The sequence below is a fragment of the Bubalus bubalis genome, chromosome 4 (genome assembly GCF_019923935.1).
Source record: "Bubalus bubalis isolate 160015118507 breed Murrah chromosome 4, NDDB_SH_1, whole genome shotgun sequence".
NCBI lineage: Eukaryota > Metazoa > Chordata > Mammalia > Artiodactyla > Bovidae > Bubalus > Bubalus bubalis.
Genome location: NC_059160.1, coordinates 54,371,186 through 54,391,864, shown reverse-complemented (window position 1 = coordinate 54,391,864; position 20,679 = coordinate 54,371,186). Strand labels below are relative to the sequence as shown.

Here is a 20,679-nt window from a genome sequence, read left to right as displayed (position 1 = left end):
ACGCTTTTGCTGTCACTTTGAAATGCTGCTTTATGTGAGCAGCTTGAGAGCATAAAAATGTAAACCTTGGCGTGAATGAATAGAAACCAGCACATGCCAAATGCTGCTTTCCAGCTTTAATTCCTTGATAGACTACATTTGAAAATGTCTCTTAGAAGCTATTTTTTGTTAAAATAATTTGTCATCATGAGTATGCCCTTGATATCTTATTATTTCCATAAAGCACTGATAAGCCTCAATAATATTTATTGTTCAGCCTTCCATCGTCTTTTCAGCAATGTAAATTTTTATGCATAAATTGTCATGTTAAAGATTAAAATGATGTGTTTATATATATTTAATATTCAAATAGTAGATTTTTCAAACGTGATTTTTGGCCTTTTTTTCCTCCTCCCTGGAAGAGTCAGTACCTCACCAGGTATGAACACACACACATACATATACACACAAAAAAAATGAACACATGTGTCTGAGTTTTTAGGTGGAATCATCTGCGAACCAGCATCACCATTCACTTTAAGTATTTCCTCACATAGCATTGTCACTTATACTTCAAAACAAACAAATGTACAAACAAACTCATAGAAAAAGGGACCAGAAAAAGGAAACAGACTCAGAAAAAGTGGTTCTCAGATAAATGAGTACCAGAGATGTAATGTACAACATGGGTAATATAATTAACACTGTTTTATGTTATGTGGGCTTCCCTTGTGGCTCAGCTGGTAAAGAATCTGCCTGCAATGTGGGAGACCTGGTTCAATCCCTGGGTTGGGAAGATCCCTTGGAGAAGGGAAAGGCTACCCACTCCAGTATTCTGGCCTGGAGAATTCCATGGACTGTAATAGTCCATGGGGACACAAAGAGTCGGACATGACTGAGCGACTTTCACTTTCACTGTGTTACATATGAAAGTTAAGAAAGTAGATCCTAAAAGTTCTCATCATAAGGAAAAAATTTTCTTTTTAAAAAAAGTTGTATCTCTATGAGATGATAGATGTTCACAAAACTTCCTGTGGTGATCATTTCATGGTGTCTAAGTCAGATCATTATGCTGTACACCTTAAATGTATACAGTGCTGTTTTAAAATTGTATCTCAATAAAACTGTGGAAGAAAAGTGGATTTTTTAGTTTTTCAGAGCCCACATGAAAATACTTTGGAACAAAATCAGATCAAATCTTTGGAATTCAAAGTGGCTCAACACATGGAAGGAACACAATATAATGCTTGCCAATTATGTGCCTGCCCAGGGGGCTGAACTGAATTCCTTTTTACTAATTTGGACATGCCTTCTCTTTCTCAGTGACACAGGAACAACACCTCCAGAGAGTGGCATTTTTGGATTTATGATAAACTTCTCTGCATTTCTTGGTAAGTACACAATGAAGTGAAGTGAAGTGAAGTCGCTCAGTCGTGTCCGACTCTTTGCGACCCCACGGACTGTAGCCCACCAGGCTCCTCCGTCCATGGGATTTTCCAGGCAAGAATACTGGAGTGGGTTGCCATTTCCTTCTCCAGGAGATCTTCCAGATCCAGGGTTTGAACCCAGGTCTCCTGCAGTGTAGGCAGACACTTTAAGGCAGAGTCATTAAGTACACAATGATTATTATAAGTAAATTAAAAACTCCCAATCTCAGGTGACGTAAAATGTTATAATTTAAGTATCATTTTTTATTGTTACTTTTTAACAGGCATTATTTTTTAAAAAACGTTTTATTTTGTATTAGGGTATTGCCGATTAACAAACAGTGTTGTGATAGTTCCACAGCAAAGGGGCTCAGCCATACATATACATGTATCCATTCTCCCCCAAACTCCCCTCCCATCCAGGCTGTCACATAACACTGAGTGGAGTTCCCTGTGCTACACAGTAGATCCTTGTTGGTTACCCATTTTAAATGTAGCCGTGTGTACATGCCCATTCCAAATTCCCTAATTATTCCTTCCCCATTCCTTCTCCCTGGCAACTATAACCTCTTTTGGAAGTCTGTGAGTGTGTTTCTAACAGACATTACTTCTTAGAACACTTGTAGATTTATGGAAAAATTGAGCAAAATGTAGAGATTTCCCATGTATGCCTTACTCCCTTGCACTCCTCTTGGTTGCTTTCTCCATTAACAACATCTCCCCATCAGTGTGGCTTTTTGCTTCGAGGCAAGGCAGAATCTGACATGAATATCTTTGTTTAAAATGCTCTCTGATAAATGATTAGCTTTTAGTCTGCTTTTAAAGATTCAGTAAAAAATGTGGCCGTCATACACTATTGAATACATAGAAATCTACTTTATCCTGACACATGCATAATATCCATCTCATGGACATATGATAATTTATAATTCAATCCCCTTTTGTTATATTTTAGGCTATTTCTTATTTTGTAATTTACATTGCCAAAGTGAATGTATTTTAAATATATCTGTGCATATCATGTGGAGTTTTTCTGTAAGCAAAATTTGCTGAGTTAAAAGGAATAGTACCCTCTCACACCATTCACAAAAGCCAGTGGCAAGTAAAGAACTAAACATGAAGAACAAAACCATAAGAGGATTTGGATGTAATTGTAGGAAAATATTTTCCAAACCTTAAGATGGAAAAGCTTATCTAAGCTTACACAAAACCCAGAAGCTAAATAGGAAAGAACTGACAGATTTGGGTAGATAAAAAATTAAAACTTCTAATTGATGAAAGATACACAAAGTTAAAGACAAACAACAGACCAGAAGAAAATTTGTAATGTTTATAGAAGACAAGAGACTAATGTACTTAATGTACATAAAATCAACTACAAATTAAAAATGAACAAACTCAAGAGAAAAATAAAAACAAGATAAGCATGCAATTTTCAGAAGAAATGCAAAGGACGAGTGAACATAATAAAGGTTTCTCAGTCTCGTGGACAATCAAAGAAACGCCAATTAAACCAACAGGTTGCCATTTTTCATTTGTTAGACTGGCAGTAATTAAGAGGACAAGGGCATGCAATAGTTGCTTTCAGACGCTTCTTTGGGAGTATAAATTGCCTCAGTCTTGGAGCAATTTGGAGGTACTTCTTGGCATTTTAATTGAGCATAGTTTTTTTTGACCCAGGAATACTACTTCGAGGAATTCGTCTTTCAGAAACACTGAAAGTGTGCCAAAGACATCTATACAAGGATGTTCATTGAGCATTGCTTGTAATGGGAAAAGTACATAATGTAGAAATCTATCATTAGGAGAAAGATGAGATAAGTATGGCATTCACTGTACATCATGATGAGGTATATAGACCTATTTGTACTGACATTGGCAGGATCCCTATGGTACATTTTTTATTTTAATTTGTTTATTTTTGACTACATGGGGACTTCGTTACTTCATGCGGGATTTCTCTAGTTCCCGAGATCGGGGAGCTACACTCCAGTTGCAGTGCTCGGGTTCTCAATGTGGTGGCTTCTCTTACTCTGAAGCACGGGCTCCAGGGCTCATGGGCTTCAGCAGTTGCAGCATGTGGGCTCAGAAGTTGTGGCTCACGGGCTTAGTTGCCCTGTGGCATATGGGATCTTCCCAGAACAAGGATCAAACCCTCGTCTCCTGCATCAGCAGGTGGATTCTTAATCACTGGGCCACGAGGGAAGTCAGGGGTGTGTGTGTGTGTGTGTGTGTGTGTGAAAGAGAGAGAGAGAGTCCAGGTCTGAGTCTGATGGCAGAAAGAAATAAGGTGAGCAAGGGCAGGGGTGAGGGCGTGGGAAGACTGTTGCAATCAGGAGACTGATTACAATCTTGATAACAACCAATACAATCTTGGTAAAAACCATGCAAAACTGTTCATGTATTTTTCCTTCTAAAAGATCACTAAAAATTCATCATAGTCTGTTTCTTTTTCAGGGGCAGCCACAATGTACACAAGGTATAAAATAGTAGAGAAGCAAAATCAAACCAGCTATTTCAGCACTCCTGTTTTTAACTTGGTGTCCTTGGTTCTCGGATTGGTGGGATGCATCGGAATGGGTATTGTAGCCAATTTCCAGGTACGACCTGAAGTCTTTTAAGTTATTGGGGGTGATGGAGTTTATGTATCTGGAAAGAAAAGTGAAAGTGTTAGTCGCCCAGTCGTGTCCAACTCTTTGTAACCCCATGGACTGTAGCCCCCCAGGTTCCTCTGTCCGTGGTATTCTCCAGGCAAAAATACTGGAGTGGGTCGGCATTCCCTTCTCCAGGGATATGTATCTGGAGGGAAGAAGCAAGAACAGCAGAGGCACATTTGTGCCAAGAGATCTCTCAAACAGTTGATGAGTATATGAAAATTGGGATAGTTTGCTTTTTAGAAACAAACTATTTTTTTTTTTTTAGATTTATTTATTTATTTATTTAGTTGTGCTGTCTTCGTTGCTTCCCGGGCCTTTCTCTAGTTGACGCAAGCGGGGGCTGCTCTTCATTGCAGTGGCTTCTCTCCTCTGTAGTTGTGGCTCCGTAGCTGTGGCATTCAGGCTTAGTTGCTCTGTGGCATGTGGGATCTTCCTGAATCAGGGATCGAACCTGTGTCTCCTGTATCGGCAGGTGGATTCTTTACCACTGAGCCCACGGGAGATCCCAGAAAAAAATCTTTGTCATTTGAAAGTCAAGTCTTGGGAGAAATGGGATGCATGTATGTATGACTGTGAAAAGGAGCATGCTTCAGCCCCTGCTGTGGGCTCTGGATGGCTGAGCTCTTCCTGAGGTGGTTTAATGTGCTGGGAGAGCTTCTTCAGTCATTGTAATGGTTTCACTAACAGTGTGAACATATTTCTGCATGTGAGCATGCGTATATTTACTGATGCTACTGTTTGAACGTCTGGTGTTCAAAGAGAAACGTGTGATCTCTTCCTTTCACAGATGAGGACCTAGGTACATGGAGGTGAAAGAATCTGCTCAGGGTTACTCAGCTAATCAGTTGCAGGGCTGACATATGTCCTTATTGGAGCATATTAACTTATATGACAACTACTGAAGAGTCTGCTTGATCTGTTCTTCAAGGGTTGGAAAAACACTGTTTATTTGGCCACACTGTGTGGCTTGAGGGATCTGAGTCCCCTCACCAGGGATTGAACCCGTGCCCCCTGTAGTGGAAGCGCAGAGTTCTCACCACTAAACTGCCAGGAAAGTCTGCCTACTGATTTTATTCTAACTTGTGAATTCCTATGATTCCAAGGTCTCTTTCAGGGAAAGCATGGGACCTCTTTGTCGACGGAGACAATATTTTATATTTTAAAAAAGTATTGTATTTCAAAGGAGTACTAACTATGAGTACTCACCTCACAGGGTTATTGCTGGGATGCAGTGAGATAATGCATAGTACCTGGCAATCTGAACTTGGTGGTCATCACTTGGTGATGGTCACTGGTCCATCACTAGAGGCCAGCACCCCAGAGGGCCTGCTCTGCCATCACCATTGTCCCTTTGTGGTCATGGAAGTTATTCCTAGAGGACTTTTAGTTCTGCCCCGGAGAACTCCTTCAACCATTTCCCCAACAGAAGTGAGTTGATCTTGTGTGATGCTTACTTTCAAAAGAAGGTGTCAGCCTTCAGTGCTAGCTGGCTGATCAAGTCCACTAAAGCCAGAGCAGGAAGGCGCTTCCCCCTGGCGTGGACCTGGGAGGCTGATAACCTCAGGCCTCCACCTGCACCGTTTGCTGTCCCCCTGTTCTCTAGTGTCTGCAGGCATTAGACCATTGTCGGAGATCCCGCCGCCTCACCTGCACCACGTGGGCCTCAGGGAATCAGCTTTTCTGCCCTGCACCTGGAGGAAGCCATCTGTCGTCATCATTGTTTAGTTGCCAAGTTGTGTCCGAGTCTTTGTGACCCCGTGGACTGTAATCCTCCAGGCTCGTCTTTCCTCCACTGTCTCCCAGAGTTTGCTCACATTCATGTTGTCTGTGAGGGGAGAGTATAATAAAGTGTTCTGGGAAACCCAGCGCTGGGTTGTGAGGGGTGAGGCACCCTCCCTTGTATGACACAGAATCTTCAGGACAGCCCAAGGCAGGGATGTTCCTCCCAGGTCGACAGCCAACGTGTTTTTGTTTGGGGGTGTTACAAGTCCACAACTCCCAGGGTTTCACTGTTAACACTGGCAAAAGGTGAGCTCCAAAACTGCAGCTCTCTGGAGCAAAACCTATAAGGCTTCCGGGGGGCATCTGCAAACTTGGTTTGCTTTTGGCTCTGTTGAATTTTCCTACTCTTGTTGTCTCGTATGAGGAAATAGGGCTTCCCAGGTGGCTCAATGGTAAAGAACTTGCCTGCCAGTGCAGGAGACATAAGTGACATGGGTTTGATCCCTGAGTCAGGAAGATCCCCTGGAGGAAGGCATGGCAACCCACGCCAGTATTCTTGCTTGGAGTATCCCATGGACAGGATCACAAGAACTTCAGGCTTCCTTAGTGGCTCAGAGGGTAAAAATCTGCCTGCAATGTAGAAGACCTGGGTTCAATCCTTGGGTTGGGAAGATCCCCTGGAGAAGGGAGGTGGCAACCCACTGCAAAATTCTTGCCTGGAGAATCCCATGAACAGAGGAGCCTGGTAGACTACAGTCCTTAGGGTTGCAAAGAGTTGGACACGATTGAGCAACTTAGCACTCACGCACACATGTATGAGGAAATAAACACCACTTGTTGCCACATTGTCATGTGGTAGAGCCCCTCAATGACATTTCCTTTTCTTTTATGATTGTGTGCATTTTACATTCCATAACAAACAGCATTTAGTGAAGTTTTCTAGGTGATGGACATTTATGAAAACATTTCATGCTTTACTTGTATAATTCTAATAATGACCTCAGAAGACAGTTAGTAGTTTATCAATGGAGACATGGAGACACAGAGAGGTTAACAGTCTTCCGAAATCTCATGAATCATGAGAGGCAGAAGTTACCTTTGAATCGAAGCAATCTACCAGATCTACCTGATCTATCAGATCAGATCAGATCAGATCAGTCGCTCTGTCGTGTCCGACTCTTTGTGACCCCATGAATCTCAGCACGCCAGGCCTCCCTGTCCATCACCAACTCCAGGAGTTCACTGAGACTCACGTCCATCGAGTCAGTGATGCCATCAAGCCATCTCATCCTCTGTCGTCCCCTTCTCCTCCTGCCCCCAATCCCTCCCAGCATCAGAGTCTTTTCCAATGAGTCAACTCTTCGCATGAGGTGGCCAAAGTACTGGAGTTTCAGCTTTAGCATCATTCCTTCCAAAGAAATCCCAGGGCTGATCTCCTTCAGTATGGACTGGTTGGATCTCCTTGCAGTCCAAGGGACTCTCAAGAGTCTTCTCCAACACCACAGTTCAAAAGCATCAATTCTTCGGCGCTCAGCCTTCTTCACAGTCCAACTCTCACATCCATACATGACCACAGGAAAAACCATAGCCTTGACTATAGGGAAGAGTTAAGGTCAAGGCCAGAATGAGGCAAAGTCTGTGAGAAAAAAAGCATGTATACAATTCACAGCTCTAGTGTCAGAAAGCACAATGGAAAATAAATTTTTTTAATGGAAAGGTGATGAACTGGAAAGTTACAATTTCTCTGGTGGAGTGAATTGTTCAGTGGGGGACAGTGTCCTGTGTGATATCCTGCCAGGTCATTCTCACAGTAACACAACATCACAAGTGATGCAGGTGTCTGTGTTTAAACCATAAAGGGCAGACTTTAGGAAGAAGACTTAGGTGGTTAGATAATTACACGTTTGGTTCCCTTTAAGGCTTCTGTGAAGTGATTATATCTTCATAAAGACCAGAAATAGACTCTCTAACTTTTCCTGAGAGCAAAGTGTTTACTTTGTCATTGGGCCCATAAATATATCTTTACAACTTCCTTGTTTGATATCCTGTAATTCATTTTCAGCCTGCTGTGAGCAAACCAACATGCACAGTTATCTCAAAAAGATTTAGAGATGTGAGGGCAAGTGAGAGAGTTGAGTGGTGGTTCTTCCTGAGTGGGAGGAAACCTCATTTATCAGGATCTCACAGCCAGCTTTCTCTCCTGCAGGTGATGGATTTTGGTGTGTTCTCACCAAGCAACCTCTGTCAATGCTTTTGTGTCCCTCACAAAGTCTCCTTTTTGGAAAAGTCATTTCCCGAGGTTGAATCCTGTCAATAGTCTAGTTTTCTCTAGTGTTACTATTAGGTTGTCCAAAACGTTCATTTGGGTTTTTCCATACAGTCTTACAGAAGAAACTATGAACTTTTTGGTCAACTCAATATCAAGAGAGTTTCAAAAAAAAAAAAAGGTTTTCACCTTAACCTCTATGCAAAATTCATGTCTGATATGCGTCATTTGCCTTTGCCTTCTGAAGGACATCTTGGATGAGAGAATATGTTTCCACCATGAAAAAAAGGCACACTGGAGATACAGCTCCTGCTAAATTGAGGGCCTTTGGACCTGACTTCATCAGGGTTAATGTGGGTCTCTTGGAGTTTACAGAATAAGATCCAAAAGGATATGTTAAATTGGCCAGGGTTGAGGAAGCAAATTTCCTGACAGTGCTAGTTAGAGGGGTGGGGTGGCAGTGGAAAACAAAGTATGTAAATTCTGGATCTGATTTGCTTACCAGCCTGAAAAGAAAATGGAGAGTGGAAAGTACCGTTATCATCGGAAGATGCTCCTAAAATAACCTCGGTGCCTTCGCAGCAGATGCTTTGTCTTTTGTTTATCTTTCCTTGCTCAGTTGTGCCTAAGATTCAAGGGCTGAAAAGAATTTGTTTTTCTTATTTCTTTTATGTATTTTTTTCGTTTAATATGGGCTTTCACACCCCCCTGCCCAGTTTTATTGAGATACTGTTATTGAACCAGGCCCATTTTGCCCAACTCGCAGCAAGCCAAACGTATGCTGTGGAATAACCAAGTTTCTGGCATTTACTTCAATGCTGGAAAGGCCTTGATCATTTTCTGTAAGCCGCTGCCTTTTCCCAAGACGGGGCGGGTGCATTTGTGATGCCTGATGGGCTTGAGAAGCCCAGAGCCAGTGAGTGTTGCACTCTGGATGTGCGCGGAGTAACAGCAGGTGTGTGACGTTCTCTCTAGGAGCTGGCCGTTCCCGTGGTCCACGACGGCGGTGCCCTTCTGGCGTTTGTCTGCGGCGTCGTGTACACGCTCCTGCAATCCGTCATCTCTTACAAATCCTGTCCCCAGTGGAACAGCCTTTCCACGTGCCACGTGCGAATGGCCATCTCTGCTGTGTCCTGCGCAGCTGTCATACCCAGTATCCTTTGAGCGTTTGTCAGGCTCCTTGCAAGCCCCACACCCCTTTCACCTCACTCCTACTCCCCCAAAATGGAGAAAGCTAAGGCTGACAGCCAGGTGTCAACAGGCTTCAGAAGAACGACTGGGCAAATCACAAGGAAAATAGCTCAACCTTGTCTGGTTAAATCAAAAGAATCTTTGGGGGAAAGAATGGTGTGAAAGGAAAATGGAAAAAAAAAAATGTCAGAACACTTCAGTCTCTGTTTACTTTCCTTCAACAGGGTCCGTTTCATGAGCCGTGTGAAAATATGTATTTTTCTTTGTAGTGGTTGGCTAAAGACATCAAATATTGATATTGTACTTAAAGTACTAGCCCAGTGGAGTCCCAAGAAGCCAGACTGTCCCTTTTTCCCACAACTAGGTGATTAGAGGGTTTGATTTACTTGTCCACATTAAGAGGTCTTAAAAAGCTCTATACTATTTATTTCTAAGTCATTTAAAACACATTTAGCTTTTTCTTTTTACCACTGATTTCATTTTCAAAATGAAATTTTATTTTTTCTATGTCAGCAGTGTGGAAGGAAAATATAAATTTATCATACTAATATATTCTGATTTAGAAGAAAAGAAAACCAACTCTTCCATTTTTTTTCTTTCTCATTCTTTCTTTTCCTTTTTTCTTTCCCCCAAGAGGCATTTAACAAAATAAAACTGGTCTTTCAGGGGTGGAAAATTTCCCATCTTTCAAAATATCATCTGTAGTCATATCAAATACTGAAGAGTCAATAAAAATTGAAGATTGCTGTCAGATTATTGGAAAGCAGCAACTATTTTATTAGCACTGGTTTTGTTCATCTGGGTTGGATTGTGGTATGTGGTGGACAAGCTTGAGTAAAAAAAGCATGGTGTCCTCATGTGCTTCTAAGTATTAAGCCTTGCATTTCTCTTTCAAAATTGAAGCTATACAAAACGCGAAGTCTAAGGATGGTTTGGGATTTTGTTTTTTGTCATTTAGAGAAGGAAATATTTAATTATAAAAATTTCAAAGCACAGAGGAACGAAATCCTAGTATTGAGAAATTTAACAAATTATAACTTTGGTTCCTAAGATAGTTCCTTCTCTGTTTCCTTATCCTATTTATGGATCGAAGACATTCATGCTTTCTCTGGACACCTATCTCCTCAAAACTTGTAGGTTGTATTAGCTGTCGGATTTATAAAGCCATTTGTAAAGTTAAAAACAAAATTTCTCTATGCAGGAAAGCTTTCCTTCCAACTTTGGAGACAGATCTCTAGGTATTAAAATGAGAGAGTTTTAATAGAATTAGCATTTCAGGTCAGAGTTTCACATACTAATAGTTCCCATTTCTAGAAGTTCCTAGGATCCCTGCTGAGGGGTAGAATCCCTGAACAGAAGCAGATTGAGCCAAGGAACTTGAACAAATGCACCCATATGAAAAAGTCTGTCATCTTAAACATTAGCATCATGGATTTACATTTCCTTACAAAGCTTTTCAAGCATCTTTAAAATGCTCTGTATGAGTTCCATGAAACAGCCTCATTTGACTCCTGAAGAAACCGAGACTTGGGGTCATGCTTCTAAGCCCTTCCTGCTAAATTGTCCATCTTGCATCCAGCTCCTGCAGCTTTCAGAAGCCTTCACAAAATCACTAATGATGCAAAGGCCAGGTTCCTTTTCTTGAGACGTGTAATCTGAGGCTGCCTATTTCTCCAACCTCAGTGTTACACTGTCTCCCGTGTGTGTGGCTCTTCGTTATTCTCGGCTCTTTGTTATTCTCTGCGTTTGCTGGTGCTCTTCTCTTACCTAGATAATCTTCTCCACCTTGTCTTTCTAGAACTGAGCTGTCTGGGGAGCACTTGAAGCGGGGATAGTCTCTGCAGAGATGGGCTGTAAGTGTAAAACACCAGATGTCAAAGACTTAATGAGAAAAAAATGCAAACCATCTCATTAATAATTCTTTGCAGTGTTACATGTTGAAATGAGAACACGTTTGGTATACTGGGTTAAATAAGATATGTTAAGATTAATTTCATTAAGTCCTTTTTAGTTTTTGTTTTTACTGTGGCTACTATAGTAGAAAATTTGAAGTTATATGCCTGAATTTCTGTGGGATAATGCTGTTCTAGCTCACATGCTTGTGTGCTCAGTCCTGTTGGACTCTTGGCGATCCCATGGACTTGTAGCCTGCCAGGCTCCTCTGTCCATAGGATTTCCCAGGCACAAATACTGGAGTGAGTAGCCATTTCCTCCTCCAGGGTAGCTTCCCAACCCAGGGATCAAACCTGCTTCTCCTGTGTCGGCAGGGGGGTTCTTTACCACTTGAGCCACCTGGGAAGCTGTCCTAGAAGCTTCTCAAACCTCAAACAACTATTATTGTTTTTTTGGCTGTGCTGCCTTCACCAACCAAATATCTAATCTTCCCTCTGAGTCATCACTGCACCCTATTCTTTTCTCTCTAACGAGGCACATTCCCTGGGTCCATCAAGGCTGTGATATTTCTGGGAACTGAGACCAGGTCTGTTTTGCCAGAGTTTTCTCTACCTCTCCACCTTCTCCCCAGCATGGTACTTGATGGGACTAAAGGTGAGGTAAAGAATTAAGTGAAAGAATTAAGAGAATTAAGCTATTAGAAACAAAAGTATGGTCATGACATGATCAGGGGACCTTCGATGCTCTCTACTTTTACTTTGAGAAACTGAGAAGTGTTAAAAATGGCAAAACATGAGAGGTGGGGAAAGGCAGGGAGAGAGTATGCTGCCTCCAAATTCAGAGATGCTCAACTTGGTATTAACTGAGGCAACACTTGGAATTCTTAACTCTTTGCAAAAGCTTTTCATTAAAGAGCATCCCCATTACTCTCCAGCTGTCTTTTGTCTTTTAAGTTCAATCAAAACGGTTGCAACCATCTTTGTGCAGACAGTTTTGTCTACCTTGTGCTGTAGCCTCAGTTCCTGGCTTTATTAGACTGACTTCTCAGGGTTTGTCTTTCATCCCCTAGGTCAGATGTAGGATGTCAGGTGTAGGACGTATCTCTTTGATTTGTAAACCCTTTGGGCCAAGGACTGGGGGCTTCCCAGGTGGTGCTTGTGGTTAAAAATCCACCTGCAATGAAGGAGACCAAGGTTCGATTCCTGGGTCAGGAAGAGCCCCTGGAGGGGGCGTTAGGGCAACCCACTCCAGTATTCTTGCCTGGAGAATTCCATGAACTGAGGAGCCTGGCAGGCTACAGTCTATAGGGTCACACAGAGTCAGACACGACTGAAGCAATTTAGCACACATGCACGCATGGGCTAAGGATTAAGGTCTACTTATACACAGTTATTCAATGGAAAAAGTCTGTTTTTTTTTTTTTTTTTAAACAATAATACCTTAACTTGCTGTAGCTTGTGTTTGTATATGAGCCTTTGTATATGAGTACTTTGTACTCATATGAGTACTTTGTAATGCTTTGGTACTTTGAAATGTTAATTTTTCCTTGAAGCTATTGCCTTGAACATAATATTTTAAGGAAGAAGAATTTTAATTGACATTTTAATTTAGGGAAAATAGTATTTTAGGGAAAAAGCACTCCAAAATCACCCATATTAGACTGCTGTGTCAGTGATTTTGACCAAATTTAAACAACAGGGTCAAGCAAAATGTAGCCACAGATTAAAAATCTTCTATACATAACTGCCAAAGTATTGCTAAGGGAGGACTATTTCCATGTTGTATTTAAACTTCTGTCATAATCAGACTTAAGGTTTGAGATGATAAGAAGCTGATATAACTGGTTTGATTGTAAATATCTTGGTACTAACATTTGAACACTGTGCAATGGTTATATTATTAGAAGAATAATCTAGTCTTTAACACTAAAGGACCTAGTCTTCAGTTTCCTTAACCAATTCCCCTTTTTTAGTGATTGCCTGTGCTTCACTAATTTCTATAACCAAGCTGGAGTGGAATCCAAAAGAAAAGGTAAAATTTAAGTTGTTTTAAATGTGACTGTCAAACCTGGTTCCTGCGTTTTCAAAATTATTTTTAAAAATTTGAATTTCTAATTCTCTCTTAATCCCTTCAACCATTGAGGCTTAGTAAAAGAAGTGAGATTGAAGAGCAGGGAAATGATGTGAATGAAGGTGTGTGGCAGTCAGAGGAAACAGGCAAGCTAAGCATACGGGGGATCTGCTTAGCATGGGATGGGAACAGAGAAGAACAGTTTCTCAGCATAGTGTGAGAAATAAATGTGGTCAGGGTAAGTTTGTGGGGGAGTAATTTGTGCAAGTCTTTAAGAGGTGGGCAGAGAGGCTCATGCTTGATGTAGGTGATCAGAATAAGCCTCTGAAGGCTTTTGAACAGGAAAGTAAATTAAAATTATATTATTGGATGAGTATCATTAGTCAGAAGCAGCCCCTGGGATGGATTGAAGAGGAGAGAGCCCAGAGGCAGGATGGCAGGAAGAAGGTAGTTCCACTAGATTAGATTTCAAATCGAGATTCACCTACATTGGAATTAATAGCTTGAGTATGAAAGGAAATGAAGTGAAATGACTTCCAAGCTTTTGTCTTGGGTAAGCTGAAGAACATGTTCTCATGAACAGATTCGGTTCCTAACAGGAATTAATGATTCCATGGGGGGAAATGGATGGGTTTGGTTTCAGAATAGTTGAATCTGAAGCTACAGTGAAACACTGAGGAGAAATGTCCAGTTAGACACCAGGGACAGGATCAAGAGCCATCAGAGCATAGGGTGGAGTGACAGGTAATTTCCAGACCCAGCATAGGAACATGAGGAATCAGATGTTTTGAATTGAGATCAGCTCATGCCCTTAGTTGGGAGAAGGCAATGGCAACCCACTCCAGTACTCTTGCCTGGAAAATCCCATGGACGGAGGAGCCTGGTAGGCTGCAGTCCAGGGGGTCTAAGAGTCAGACACGACTGAGCAACTTCACTTTCACTTTTCACTTTCATGCACTGGAGAAGGAAATGGCAACCCACTCCAGTGTTCTTGTCTGGAGAATCCCAGGGGCGGCAGAGCCTGGTGGGCTGTTGTCTATGGTGTCGCACAGAGTCGGACACGACTGAAGCGACTTAGCAGCAGCAGCACCATGCCCTTTGTTAACCTACAGAGAGATGGGAGTTACTGATGAGCAGGAGTTTTTTCCCAAGGCAAAGGTGGAGTTACTGATGCTTTTCGAAAAGCAGTTTCAAGGACTTCTCTGGTGGTCTTTTGGTTAAGACTCTGTGCTTCCACTGCTGGGCACGGATTTGATCCCTGGTTGGGGTAACAGCAGGGTCTAAGGAAGGACTTTCCACCATTACAAAGGATTCTGGCAGGTGATGGAATCCGGCAGGAGGCAAGAGAGAGACTGAAGGACCAGTCAGGCAGAAATTAGGAGGAAAAAGTTCTTCCTGAAAAGGAGAGCTCACAGCAGAGCAGCCTCGGGTGTATTTTACTTTTTAACCACTGGGGGGAGTCCTTCCACCACAAATCAAATGAAACAAGTCTGCTGCTGGGAAAGATTAATCAATCCCCCGACAGTTACCCCCAACCCCTTTTTTTCCCATTCATTTTCTATCTTAAAAATGTGGAAAGTACCTGATTTTCTATTCACTCCGAAAATTGCTATCCCACTCATTGCCTTCTGTTCCCAATATCCACAAATGCAAAGAAAACCCTTTACATCAATTCACGGAATAGAATGTAGTGCAAGAGTCCGGACCCCTGCTTCAGTGTACTGTCATTGACGTCATGCTACAGATATCTTCCCCTCCCCCAAAATTCTGCTTCTATTTGGATAAGCCATCTTCATTGTCCAGGGATGACATGAGATGGGGTTAATGTTATAGTCCTTTGAAAAGGACGTGGCCCTGGTTCTGGACTCCCTAATACAGCTGGTCATATACTCCCCAGGGTGGCCTGGGTGAGAACAGCGGGTGGATGCAACCCTCCGTGGGGAGGGGGAGCAGTGGTATCAAGTTTGATGCACCTCGATGAGATCTTTGTGGTGGAGCAAAGAAAAGAACCCACCTGTAGTCTAGCACATTTGTTTGTTCACCTTTGTAACTGACAGCAGAGCAGACAGTGAAGCAGGAAGAAAATACAGGTTATGATCTGAAATCAGAGGGCTGGAACTGGTGACAGGCCACAGGCTAATTTGGCATGTGGGCTAAAATCAGAATGTAGACAAGCATTTTTGACTTGGACTCTGCTGCTGCTGCTGCTGCTAAATCGCTTCAGTCGTGCCTGACTCTGTGTGACCCCATAGTCGGCAGCCCACCAGGCTCCCCTGTCCCTGGGATTCTCCAGGCAAGAACACTGGAGTGGGTTGCCATTTCCTTCTCCAGTGCATGAAAGTGAAAAGTGAAAGTGAAGTTGCTCAGTTGTGTCTGACTCTTAGAGACCCCATGGATTGCAGCCCACCAGGCTCCTCCGTCCATGGGATTTTCCAGGCAAGAGTACTGGAGTGGGGTGCCATTGCCTTCTCCAGACTTGGACTCTAGACAGTATTTAAAACTGTTTTTGTTTATCATTTTTTAAAAGATTTTTTGATGTGAACCATTTTTTATAGAGTCTTATTGAATTTGTTACACTATCACTTCTGTGTTTTGTTTTTTTTTTATGTTTTGAGTTTTTTGGCCCTGAGACATGTGGGATCTTAACATCCCCTGCATTGGGGTCTTAACCACAGAACCACCAGGGAGGTCCCTAAAAATGCTTTTAAAGTGGTTTCCAGCATTTAAAAAATCAGGGAAGATGTCTTTGTCTCTGACACACGCACACACACTCCATGGGTTGGTTTTTTTTTTTTTTTTTTTTTTTTAATCTCAAAGTTACACTGGGGTCGTATTTTCCCATTTGACAAGAATGGAACTGAACAGATGAGGCATGGGCTCCCCATTGTCCCTGTCTTTTTGCAACCATCAGTTTCATTTCTTTTTCCTGGCCTCCAGAGGTAGCCAACTTTGGAACCCCAATTGAAGCCCTTCTGTTTCATGCCTTGCACCCTCTCATTCCTATTAGCAAGAAGAGAAGTCTCAGTATTAGCTTTTGCTTTGTAGCTGTGCTAACCTTATAACAAGCAGACCTGTTGTCTGAACTGACGTTTTCTAAAGCAACAGAGAAACACAGAAGCCAGTCTCCTTTAGATGCACACTTCAGATCTTAGGAATAACCACACAGACACTAGATAGGTGTTTTTCAAGCCTGCCTTTCAATTTTGGGGTTCCCAGCGGTGGGAGAACCAGTCATGCTTTGTATGGAAAGTTCTTTCTTCTAATGAGTCCACATTTGCTTTCCACTCTCAGCCATTTTGTGGTCCTTCTTCTGCCTGATGAAATTCCACAGACAAGTTGTAAAGCCAGAGTGTGTGAGAACCGGAGAGAACTTTGGGGTTATTGTATTTGCATTCTCGTTGGGCAGCTGCCCCGACGCACATCCACATGGCCTTGCTCACCACGTTTCCTCCGGGGGTTGATTTATGCTCACTGGACAGCTTTTTCCTCTGTCCCGCCCTGCTCATTGTTATTTCAATATGTCCACTAAAGTGAATGCATGTAGGCTCACTTCTGTTTCTCTTATTGTTTTTGCTCTTAGGATTATGTATATCACGTAGTGAGTGCGATCTGTGAATGGACAGTGGCCTTTGGTTTTATTTTCTACTTTTTAACATTCATCCACGATTTCCAGGTTGGTATTTATCCATTCATATGTTATAAGTTACTGATGATGAGGGTTAGTAGGAAGCCATAGAACATTTCTCTCATTAAAGAAACATAAGAGCATTAGCTTTCTTTTTTACCCTTATGTGTTTGAAAAACAAAAAAAAAATTTGCAAGTATTGTGCAACTTAGTGTATTCCCAAAGGAAAGCATCTTGAATAGTTCTCCCAAACAAGGAAACATTCATCTGTCCCCTGCCATTTGATGCTTATGGTCATAGATCCTGGTTATTTACTTTGTGAGGAGGTCTCACTTACAAGTTCCAAATAACAGGAAATATGTCTTTTCTTAAAAATAAAAGTGTGTTGTTGAAAAATGTTCTGAAGGCGGAGAGAAGGTGGGACCTTGTCAGATTTGGCAACAGGGAAAGTCTTGCATCTTGAAACAAGTGAATTATTAACTAAAAGGTTACAGAAAGCCAAGAAAATTCTTGAGGACCCAACTCAAGCTCCCTACAAACCATAGTGAGATCATCTCTGAGGGGGTGCAAAGCTCTTAGGAGTTTCAGAGCTGGCACCGGTGTTGTTTACCTTCTTTTAAACTTTTTTTTTTTTTTTTTAAATAGAGTGTCACCTTAAGAATATCCACAGAAATCAATGGTGATGTTTGAAGAAAGAAGAACTCTATCTCACTCAGTGGAAGTGGCAGACAATTCCTGAAAGTGGTACAGAGGACAGACAGGGTTTTAATGCTGCCCTGTGTGGAATTCATCTGCAGCACATCCAGGACTTGAATTTCTTTAAGAATTCCCAATAGTTGTATTATTTCCAAAGGTATGTTTTCCTAGAGAATGTAGAGCATTTATGACATTGTAGCAATGTTTTTATAACTTTCCAAGTAGACACTGTTTTTGTATTAACAAATTCCTGACAGACAAAATAAGGTATTCCAGCAAATGGAGACCTCTTATTTTTATACAAATTCTGTTTTTGTTAATTTCTCTCTGTGTGAGTGATTTGTGGAGATACACTAACTGAGGAATTCATTCAAAAGTAAAATCAGGGGATGTTCTTTTTAAGATTTTATTTTTAGAGAATGCACTGTATAATTTTATACCATAAGAGCATTTCTAAAATTCAGTTTAAAATGATCATTAAGATTTAGTTAATAAACTAACACTAACTAAGAGACTGATTTTTAGATGAACCAAGCAAAAAGCTTCTATCAAAAGGCCTTAAGACCACTATGCACATTAACTCAGTGACCATGGAAGACCTCATTTTGAAATTCCGTCCCCCGCCCTGTGGGCCTCCCTGCTCACAGAGACCCAGCTTTTACCCTTGCTGCTAACTGACGGCAGTCTGTAGTGATGTGTTCCAGGTGGGATGGTTTCAGCCAGGCAAGTTAGAAATCAAATCCTTCTAACAACAGAGTGAAATGGAGGTGAGCAACTAACAAGAAGAACTCACTGGATTCCAGAATGATGAGGGGAGGAGGGGAGTGTGTCTCAGGGAACATCCGAGGAATGCGGGATTATGGGAAGGAGACTTGCTCAATCCTAAACCTCTGCAGAAACCAACCTGCGAAAAGCATTACACATTCCACTTACAAAGCTGCCCTTTATTGTTACTGGCACAACTCGACACACTGTCTGACTCAGAAGCCGCACCACACATCTCGCATTCCTTTCACGCCAGCCCATGGGCGCTGACGGGGAGTGCAGGGGAGTGCAGGTCTGAGAGGGGAGGGAGAGGAGCACGGTGCAGGAGGGAGTTACTTTGCTCCTCTTCTTCATCCCCACGGCTGGATGTTTGCACACTCTATGAGATGTGAAGCAGATCCTTTGCTCGGTAATAGCACATCACGAATGACGAGTGAAAAGCAAGTCATTCCAGAGGAAGAAGTGGCTCTTGAGATGCAAAGCTTTAAAAGTGGAAGAGAAGGAACTCACCTTCAGGGACCCTCCAGACCAGAAACCCATGTCTAGCCAAGAGGTTCCAGACCTTGAGGGCTCATGCCAAGGGCAGAGCAGCTCACTTGGCCAGCCATGGAAGGAGGCTCAGTAGTGGTCAGCCGCCTCCGCAAGGACAGACCCTATCTCCCCTGCGGGTTCAGTGGTGAAAGACTGAGACCCAGCTCTGGGTTGGTGGTAACTTGGAACTGAAATGCTGGTTACATCTGTGTTCTGCAGAGGAGGAACACCACTTACCTTTGCTGTGGAACCTGCAGTAGAATGAATCCACAGTTGGGTCTCCCTTGGAACAGACTGTTGTTATCAGCCCTTCTTGACACATTCATTGTCATCCTTCATTTCTGTATCTCTCTGCGTGATTTAGATTGGGAGCTCCTTGAGGGCAGAAGTCTGTGCCTTAATCTTTGTTACTCGAGCATTTACCAGGCTGCCTCCTGGTACACAGTAGGTGCTTAATAAAAACTCACTGAATGCATGAATGAGGGAGTGAGCAAGTGGAGACATGGCTGGGGGATGTCTGTAGTACTGCATAATGAGATTTACTCTGGTTTACTAATGAGGTAATAAATAGCCTATGTCACCTTTTAATATTGACTGTTTTGTTTTGTGTGCTGTAAATGTTTCAGTTGTTTGGGCGTCTCCATTCTATGATGACTCTCTTCATCCTGGACAGTTATCACAGAAATTGTTCCATGGGCTAGACCAAATGGTACACCTGGCTTGGCAAACTGAGAAGGCCAAAACTCACTCCAGACAATCACATTCTGCTGATTTCATGAAATCTCAAAAGCTGGTCTCCTCCATATTTTGGTATTATTTCTGATTTCCATGAACTCGCATTTCCTTGGACCTCATGGCTGAAAGAGTAAAATAAAATGAAATATTTCTTTATTTTAAATCTATGTCTCTGTTAAATTATAATATGTCGACTTGGTACTACTATGAAGTATATTTATTCAGGAAAGTATTCTAGCTCCACTTGGATTCTATAGAGGTAGAGTTTAAATCTCATTATTATTATTTTAAAAAATTTTGGCCATACCATGCGGCATGTGGGATCTTAGTTCCCTGATCTGGGATTGAATGCTTACCCACTGCATTGGAAAGTGGAATCTTAAACACTGGACCTCTGAGGAAGTCCCAAACCTTATGTTTTCTTAATTCATGTAGTTTTGCCTGTGGGCAGGATGGCTCATCTTTGTAGAGATTTTTGAGTAGTAGTATCAGAAGTTTGCATAGAAATCCAACTCAACGTTGTTGAAAGAAAGAGAGGCATCTATTGATTCAAGTTATGCGAGGTCCTGCAGTGGAGCTGTCTATAGGGACGGCTGGATCAGAAAGTCACCAGGACTCCATCTATTCTCTCCTTCTCTCTGCTGGCATCATTCTCAGGCAGGCTTTCCCCTTGGTGGGCGTGAGATGGCTTCTAGAAGCCCCAAGCTACAAACTGTCCAGTGGAATGAGAGGGCTTCCTAAAAGTTCTAACCAAAGCCCTCCAGTTGAAACTCACTTTCTCCGATTGGCTGCCTTGGGTCACATGCCCACCCTGTCACCCGGGGAAGTGCAATGCTCTGATTGGTCAGACCAGTGTCACATGTTCACCTCTGGAGCACTGAGAGGGGTCTGCGCCACCCAAACTACTGGGCTGATGGTGCTGGAAAGTTGTTTCTCAGAAGAAAGGGATGGGAAATGGGTCTTGCACTAATGTAAAGCTGCAGATTCCACTACAGAATTCAGTTCTCCCTGACCCCAAGAGGCCAGAAGAGCCAACCCAACTTGATTCAGAGTAAACCAAATTTTACCGGCTACCAATCTTTTCAGGTAAAAAAAAAAAGTTAGTCATATAGGTGATCAGTT

At 42.2% G+C, this 20,679-nt stretch overlaps 1 protein-coding gene across 1 annotated transcript in view; it reads left to right on the top strand.

The window, feature by feature from the left end:
• DRAM1 (DNA damage regulated autophagy modulator 1) overlaps nucleotides 1-19,407 on the top strand; it is a 41,291-nt gene extending 21,884 nt beyond the window's left edge. The window contains exons 2-7 of the mRNA XM_006058800.4: nucleotides 1,303-1,370; nucleotides 3,864-4,006; nucleotides 9,027-9,204; nucleotides 13,108-13,166; nucleotides 16,786-16,878; nucleotides 17,476-19,407. Coding sequence (XP_006058862.1) covers nucleotides 1,303-1,370; nucleotides 3,864-4,006; nucleotides 9,027-9,204; nucleotides 13,108-13,166; nucleotides 16,786-16,878; nucleotides 17,476-17,520 — 586 coding nt within the window. The 3' untranslated portion in view covers nucleotides 17,521-19,407. The remainder of the gene's footprint in view (nucleotides 1-1,302; nucleotides 1,371-3,863; nucleotides 4,007-9,026; nucleotides 9,205-13,107; nucleotides 13,167-16,785; nucleotides 16,879-17,475) is intronic.
• The last annotated feature ends 1,272 nt before the right edge of the window (nucleotides 19,408-20,679 follow it).